This window comes from Solanum stenotomum, chromosome 12 (genome assembly GCF_019186545.1).
Source record: "Solanum stenotomum isolate F172 chromosome 12, ASM1918654v1, whole genome shotgun sequence".
Taxonomy (NCBI): domain Eukaryota; kingdom Viridiplantae; phylum Streptophyta; class Magnoliopsida; order Solanales; family Solanaceae; genus Solanum; species Solanum stenotomum.
The window spans coordinates 36,829,218-36,837,470 of record NC_064293.1 but is presented as its reverse complement, the minus strand read 5'-3'; the positions used below and the strand labels follow the sequence as shown (position 1 = coordinate 36,837,470).

The 8,253-nt window shown below is 29.7% G+C and overlaps 1 protein-coding gene across 1 annotated transcript in view; it reads left to right on the top strand.

Annotated features, from left to right (window-relative positions):
• The first annotated feature begins 4,964 nt into the window (after positions 1-4,964).
• LOC125849429 (serine carboxypeptidase-like 31) overlaps positions 4,965-8,253 on the top strand; it is a 3,903-nt gene continuing 614 nt past the window's right edge. Inside the window, exons 1-8 of the mRNA XM_049529512.1 lie at positions 4,965-5,333; positions 5,867-5,974; positions 6,074-6,169; positions 6,506-6,598; positions 6,684-6,766; positions 7,231-7,518; positions 7,614-7,747; positions 7,866-7,961. Coding sequence (XP_049385469.1) covers positions 5,027-5,333; positions 5,867-5,974; positions 6,074-6,169; positions 6,506-6,598; positions 6,684-6,766; positions 7,231-7,518; positions 7,614-7,747; positions 7,866-7,961 — 1,205 coding nt within the window. The 5' untranslated portion in view covers positions 4,965-5,026. The remainder of the gene's footprint in view (positions 5,334-5,866; positions 5,975-6,073; positions 6,170-6,505; positions 6,599-6,683; positions 6,767-7,230; positions 7,519-7,613; positions 7,748-7,865; positions 7,962-8,253) is intronic.

The window sequence follows — 8,253 nt, the reverse complement described above, 5'->3', positions numbered from 1 at the left end:
CTACTTTTTTTTAGTTAAGATTCAATTTTATCCACACCTTTGAGCTCATTAGGTCAAGTGAAAAAAGCTAAACTTTTATTTTTATTTTGAGCCAAGAATAATATTATAGATCAAAAGTTAAATAGAGGATAAAGTTACTCAATTTCAAATAATGCCACAAATTTAATGTTTTTCCCTAGCTAGATAATATGTCCAGCCTATTATTCTCTTTGCTACCTTTGAATAAGTTATCAATTCAAGAAACCTAAGGGACCACAGTAGCATATATAGGCTCAGTGTGTCAAATTATATTAAAGTTGAGAAGAAAGAAAACATATCTATATTTTCCCTAATTTTATTGCATGTTGAACACTGGCAATTTCCTCCTTTTTGAGTAAGTTATACAAAAGATGCATGCATCAATGAAAGTTTCCAAACCATCACAAGAAATTAAGGATACATGTAGTCAGGATTTGAAATTTTTGAGTTTTATATTATATAATAGCAATTTTTTTGTATTTGGACTATATATGTATGTAGTTATTAAATTTGTGTCAAACTCGTATAATAACCTTCTAGTTCCGCCTCTAAATAAGATAAAGAATGAATAGTTCAATCAAATTAGAGCTAGTAGATTGAAAAGATCATGGTAGAGGCATATATAAATACTTTTGTCATTATTATTTATCTTGATCTTCATTGAAGTTTCGACTAAATTCGGATCGCCCATTGTAGAGTTCATTTGGGGTAGCGCTTCCAACAAGATTTTCTCCATATCCAGGGCTCGAACTCAAGAAATCTGATTAAGGGTAAAACAATCTCACCACGACACCACAATCCATATTATTTGTTTGTCATTATTATACCTCTAGAGAAAGGAGTTGCAAAAACTATTCTAACATAAAGTGGTAGAAGTTTTAGTTGTTATAATATTGTTCAACCAAATAAAGTTGGAATCCAACTCATTATTCACATCCAATTAATTAGTTGGTTGTTGCACTCATTGTTATTTTTATTTTCATTCTCTCATGTTCAGATTAAAGAGTCATAACGCACAAGGTTCGCCACAAAAATTACTATATTTTCTTCACTTTGATGATGAGATTCCCAAAAGTTGCTCAACCTTTTTTTGTATGCCCATTGCCAAACACCACCAATTTATATTATTAGAATATATGCCAATTTCTCTTTCCACTTGTCATTCCCTTAGTATGAAACATGACATATTGAACTTGCCCAAAAATTACTAAAATTATATATGAACGCACTTATTAGTGTATTATCTATGTTCGATATAATATGTAACCTGTCTTATTTTACAAGTTACGAATCTCATAATAACTTATAGTTATCGCTTAGGTTATCTGACATTGTAATTTTTTTTTACATTATTAAAAGGAAAAAAATAACTTTTATAGGTCTTCTGAAGAAGGGTGTACCTGATATGACTTTAGGCTAATTCCACATCGAAATAAAAGAGAAAAAGTGAAGAATTTTATTTTTAAGAAATACCACAAATTCATATCGTACACATATTTTTGGACTCGATGATGGCATACCTCAAGAAACAAATCTATTAAGTTTTGTTGGATCAGAACAAATAATATATCATGGACTTAAATCATAACAGAGATACGTATAATATATTAAGGGATAAGGGTCTGAAAAATATTCCAACTTTGGTCGGATTTGCTGTTGCGATACTAAATTTTCATAAGGACCTATTACCTCCCTAGACTATTTAATACCGCATTTTTTACCCCCTGAACTATTTAATAGTGTATTTTAAAGGTATATATGTGCCTACGTGGACACATTACTATTTATAATTTTGCATTATTTTTTATGTCCATGTGGGCAAATATATATGTTTAAAATACGGTATTAAATAGTCTAGGGAGGTAATAGGTCCTCATGAAAGTTTAGTATTGCAACAATAAATCCGATCAAAATTAAAGTATTTTTCAGATCCTTATCCCATGTATTAAACACACTATAGTGTAAATTTGGTTTGAGCAATTCTTGTCATACTTGATTCTTGTTAGTGACATCACCACAGTAGCTAACATTGACGTTAAAATTGGTAGTTATAGATATGTATGGATAAAAGGAATTGACATTAATTAACGTTGTGCTCTAATGTTAGGACACTCTTAATATATTCTAGGATTTTCCAACTCTATTTGTGGGTGCTGCCTCACATAATTGGTTAATATATTCACCCTAATCTAATCTACTATATTTTAATTAAATAAAATCTAGCTACTTCTTATTGCTTCTTGCTAGCTGTTCTATATTGACCTCTCATGCATACATATATATATGGTTCACATGATATCTGTTTGAATTGTGCCTACGTGGCATTGTACATGATTAAAAAAGAGATATTTAGTGAAAATAAATTTATTTTTTTGAGCAGTAATATTTATTGTTACAAAATTCTTAATTTATTGCGATGATAGTGGCGAAGACAGAGTAGTGACAACTAATTTATTTGAACTCAATATTTTTACGAAAGTACAAATTTATATGTAAAAATATATTAAGATTAAAATAAATAATTGATACGAACTCATAACTTTAAAAATATAATAAATTTATAATGCCAAAAAAATATTTAAGAATTAAATCCATAAAAACTGATATAATCAGCCTCGACCAGTCTAATCCATTTTCCTGTTTTATAGTTCATTGAGAATTATTCTTTCTTTAACCAAAAAAATTTGATATGCTTGACAGGAAGTGTTTTCTCTTTTATAAAGTAGGTGTTGGAAATATTAATCAGATCAGATATATTTATAAAGGGTGCTAATTAGCCTGGATGAAGAAAAAAAAAGTTATTTTTCTTCCTATTAAACGATTATTAGAATTTACAATAGAGAAAATGATATGCATCACTAGAAAATATCTAGGTTGTAAAAAAGGGTGGTCATCCACTTTGCGAGAATTATCGATGATTGATGACACAAGTCAGAATTACGATAGATTCATTTTCTCTATGAGAAAATTAACTCGTAAGTCTCCTGCACTAATAGTTACGATTTAAATACTACAATACATATTCTAAGCAATGGACTTATGGTATCGGAGATCAGATTATTAAACTAAGTTACATATTAAACTCATACGTCTCCTTTATTGTGTTTGATTAAAATAAGGACTCGTCTTTAGTTTAAGTAAACATAATATACTTCATTGTTAGTGTAAATAATTTTACAACATATTTTATTTTTAAGATTTTAAATTTCACATTTCTAGAAGACTTATCATTAAATACAAAATATACATCAATTGAATGATAAATGTAGAAAATTATTTACACTATATTGTATGAGGCTTAACAATTAATTGTCATTAAATTATATTACTAGATCTTTTCATTCAATGTGGCATTGCTCTTTTTTGTAATAAGCCATTTCTAAACTTTTTAGTGGAGGAAGGTATAGCTTTAAGTTTGGATTAATTAGTAGTATTTTATACATTGTGGTTGGATAAAATTAATTAAATGTTAATTATAGAGCCATGTTAAAGTAACCCTTTTGGACATTATCACGTGATTAGTGACCCAACAACCCACACACATTAAAATGGAGACTCCACTACCCCTTTAATATCCATGCAAATTAAACAAATTAAGCTCTAGAATAAACCTATGCCTAAAATCTATGTCAGATACCATAGTCCATAGGCTTGAGATTTTTTACCACCCAAGATTTGATGCAGTGAACGAGGTTGCTTCTCTCTTAATTAGAGGTTTCAAGTTTGAGTCTTAAGCATGCAAAAAAATTCTTGTTAAGGAGCGCTTTCCCCTAAATGAGCCCTACGTGGTCCGAATTTAAAATAATCAAGCTTCTATATAGATATCAAACATTGGATGAGAATCAAAATAAACGAGAGATCTATTTCAAATTTAAAAGATAAGTTTGGTACATATAGGGTCTCTAAAAAAAAAAAAAATAGCGATAGACAAACACTCATACTTATACAGAAAAATCCATCATTTATCTTATTTAGCAATGAATTTTCATAACTTTGGTTAACTATGAGTAGGAATGGCAGAATGGGTAATTAATATGGGTAATCGCTCATATTTATCCATTTTAAATGGATTGGGTATCCAACTCATTCAAAAATGAGTAAAAACGAGTAATACCCATACTATTATCCATTTAAAAGTGAATAGTTAAATGGATAAAATGGGTAAAAGATACGCATTCACACAAAAAAAAGAAGTGATAAAGGGTGGGATAGTAAGAAAGTCTTTATTTTTATTTTTTTTAAATGAAACTTTTTTTTACATTTTTTTTGGGATAGGGGGTGGGGGGTAGAGGGGTTGGTAATTTTTTTTTAAAAAAAAATTTATTGGAAAAAATTTAAAATTTTGTAAATTTTTTTTGGGATGTGGTGTGGAGGGGGGGGGGGGTCTGGTAGGTGGGTAGAGTGGTAATTTTTTAAAAAAAAACAATAAAAAAAATCTTAATGAAAAAATTTAAAATTTTGTTAATTTTTTTTTTTGGATGGGGTGGGGTGGTAATTTTTTTAATCTTGGGGGACTGGTAGGGGGTGGAGTGAAGTGATAAAAAAAACTTTTTTTTTTTTTTGTTTTTAAAGCTTTTAACAAGATTTCTATTATCATATGGGTAAATATGATTATCCATATTATCCATTGGATAACTCGTTTTTACCCATTTAAAATGTGAGTCGAGTCGAGTCGAGTAACTTATCCATTTTTATTTAAATCATTTTTTTATCGACTCATATTCGACTCGACTCGCTCATTTGCCTACGAGCAATGGAATTTAACTACGATATGGTAGCTAATTCCAGTTTGTTTTTTTGTTTTTGGATTTCTAAAAATGATTCACACCTTATAGATAATGGGTTTGTTCAAAAAGTTATTTTTTTTTTGTGGTTACATTTGTTCAAAAAGTGCTTTTTGCCACAACTATAAATAGATAGGTGGGATGTCGTGTATTTTCACTCTTAACAAATACTACTACTTGCTTGTCTAGCTCCAAGTTGTTTTTTTTATAATATATCAAACATTATGTTTTCCCAATATTCTCTGCTTCTTATTATTATTATTTCCTTAATATTATTTTTGGAGCCAATAAAAATCGTTGGACGACGTTCTCATGAATTATCCAATAATAACAAGCCTGATTCTTCTTCATGGGACAGTAGTTATATTGAGGATCTAGTCACTAATTTGCCAGGACAACCTAGTGTAAATTTCAAACATTATGCTGGACATGTCACAGTAAATGAGAAAAATGGAAGAGCACTCTTTTATTGGTTCTATGAATGCTCAATTGACCCTCAAGATAAACCTTTAGTGCTTTGGCTCAATGGAGGTACGTAAGACCTTACGTGAATAAAGTTCAGTAATTATACGTGTAATAACATATTGTTATCGTCGTTGTAAGTAGGAAAACTATATGTTGATTTACTTATTATGAGTTTTGGTTTCTTAGACATGTTTAAGGTTGTTAAATTATGGTATCTACAAAAGTTTATCCTAAGGACAATATTCTTGGATTGAGAAATGGATAATATTATGTCTTGATGGTAATGGAATTTGGCATTATTATATATCTTTTTGACCAATATTCAAGGTTTGTAGACAAGATTAATAAATTATCTTTGACTAAAAAAAGAGGCTTGGAAAACAATTGAAGAAATTCATTTTCAATGAGATTAATATATATAATTCCACTAGCTAGTCAAACAATTTAGCTTTCATTTTCACACTTGTGTCTTATGCACTTTCATTTTTAGTCTCTGCAGCTCTTTAATTTCAACTTTCTAACTTTCTCAAACGTCAAATCAAAATCAGACAAACAAATTGAAACTGAGGAAATTTTAATTATTTGGTTGATAATTTCAGGTCCAGGATGTTCTTCAGTGGGATATGGAGCAACTCAAGAGATTGGGCCTTTTCTTGTAGACTTTGATGGTTTTGGCCTAAAACTTAATCCTTATTCATGGAATAAAGGTTTAATATATGCTTTATCATATAAATTAATTTACATGCATACATTTTTATGTGTGTTTGTTTGTTCTTAAATACTAAATTGAAATAATATTGATGCAGAGGCAAACTTGTTGTTCTTGGAATCTCCAATTGGTGTTGGCTTTTCATACTCAAATACAAGTGGTGATTATCATAGCATTGGAGATGATTTCACAGGTGAGATTTATATTAATTAGGGAAAAAGGTCAAAAATATCCTGTTTATCCTTTGTTATACTATGCGACTATTTATACCCTCGTTGTCTACAAACTTGTCACTCGGACTTACCTCTCATAAACTTAACTTGTTTTTCACTTTTATCTTTTCAAGAATTGGTCATCTTTCAATAAGTCGTGTGTACTATATGTTTCTCCATAAATATCTTATGTGATGTTGATATTTTGTCCTAATGTCTTATGTAATATATTCCTCTAGAAACACCTTACATATGTGATGTTGATATATATATTTTACTTGTCCTTTTTCCCTAACCTTTTTGGACTGTTTTACCAGCCAATGACACATATACTTTTCTACACAAGTGGCTTCTCAAGTTCCCATCATATAAAAAACGACCATTTTATATTGCTGGAGAGAGTTATGCAGGTATTATACCAGATACAATATATATATATAAATGACTTTGTGCAAGTTTCAGCTTACATTTTTTTTGTTTTTTTTTTTGGCATAGGAAAATATGTACCTGAGTTGGCTGAAGTCATTGTTGACAAGAATAAAGACCCTTCCCTTTTCATTGATCTCAGAGGAATCCTGGTATGTATATTCCCTCTATATATTACATTCCATTTTATATGACATAGTTTGAATCGTGTGACACAAAGTATAAGAAAAAAAAATTAATATCTTTTAAATTTACAATCCAAACCATGTTGTAGCCCGTGGCGGAACAAGGTAGTGAATATTGTGCAAATAAAGTAAAAATGATCTCATATAATTATAAGTGAGTTGTTAACACTAAGTATAGTGGTAAAGGAGGAGGGGGGCGGGGGGGGGGGGGGTGTTTCAAACATGACACAACATCTACTATGTGCTTATAAAATATTCTCATTAAAGGTAAAAAGTGAAAATATAACAAAAATAATTATTTCCATATTTAGAAGTTAATCTTTTTTTAGAACAGACTAAAATAAAAAGTGTGTCACATAAATTAAAACAAATAAAGTATATGAACTATGGTTCGTTCTAAATAAAAAAATGTTGTTGATGATGTGGTGCAGCTAGGTAATCCAGAAACATGTGATGCAGAGGATTGGAAGGGTCTAGTGGATTATGCTTGGAGCCATGCTGTCATTTCTGATGAAACTCATAAAACTATTTCTGATACTTGTAATTTTCACAGTGATGATACATGGAGCAATCAAACTTGTTCTGAGGCTGTTGATGAAGTCCTCAAACAGTACAAAGAAATTGATATCTATAGCCTTTACACTTCAGTATGCATAAGAGATACTGCTACTACTCAACAACAAACCACACAAGTTTTATTTGACACCAAGTCCAAAATGGTAACGATAAATAATACAGGTTACCTGTTATAACAGATAAACATCATTTTATATATAGTTACACATCTGATATATTGTTGATTTTTTCTAATTAGATGCCAAGGATCATGGGAGGATATGACCCATGTCTTGATGATTATACTTCTTCTTATTACAATAGACTTGATGTTCAAAAGGCTCTCCATGTTATAAGTGATGGTCAACACCTCAAAAATTGGAGCATTTGCAAGTAATTATTAATGAATTTTATTTTTTATTTTTTTAAAAAATATTATTTAGTCCACACATGATGTGAGAGTCTAAAGCAGAGAAACTAACAATTTTTTTTTTAATATTTGAATATTCAGTATGACAATCTTTGGTAGTTGGTCAGACTCAAAGGAATCAGTTCTTCCTATTTATCACAAACTCATCAATGCTGGACTCAAAATTTGGGTTTACAGGTACTGTCTCAATTTATGCGATGTATTTTAATTAAATACAGAGTTAAATATAAAAAAATTTTGTAATGTTTCAAAATTACCCTTAAAAGGAGTATACCTTTATACACTTTTTGTCAAATAAGTGGAACTCAACATGAGTAAAATGTTGATAGTATCATTAAATATTTGTCAAATAAAAAAATATGACAATCTTTTTGAGATCAACTAAAACGATAAGTCAGTCATATAAATTGGAACAAATTGAGTTGTATTCCTTAACACAATTATATCACTTTTTCTCTTCTTGAACACA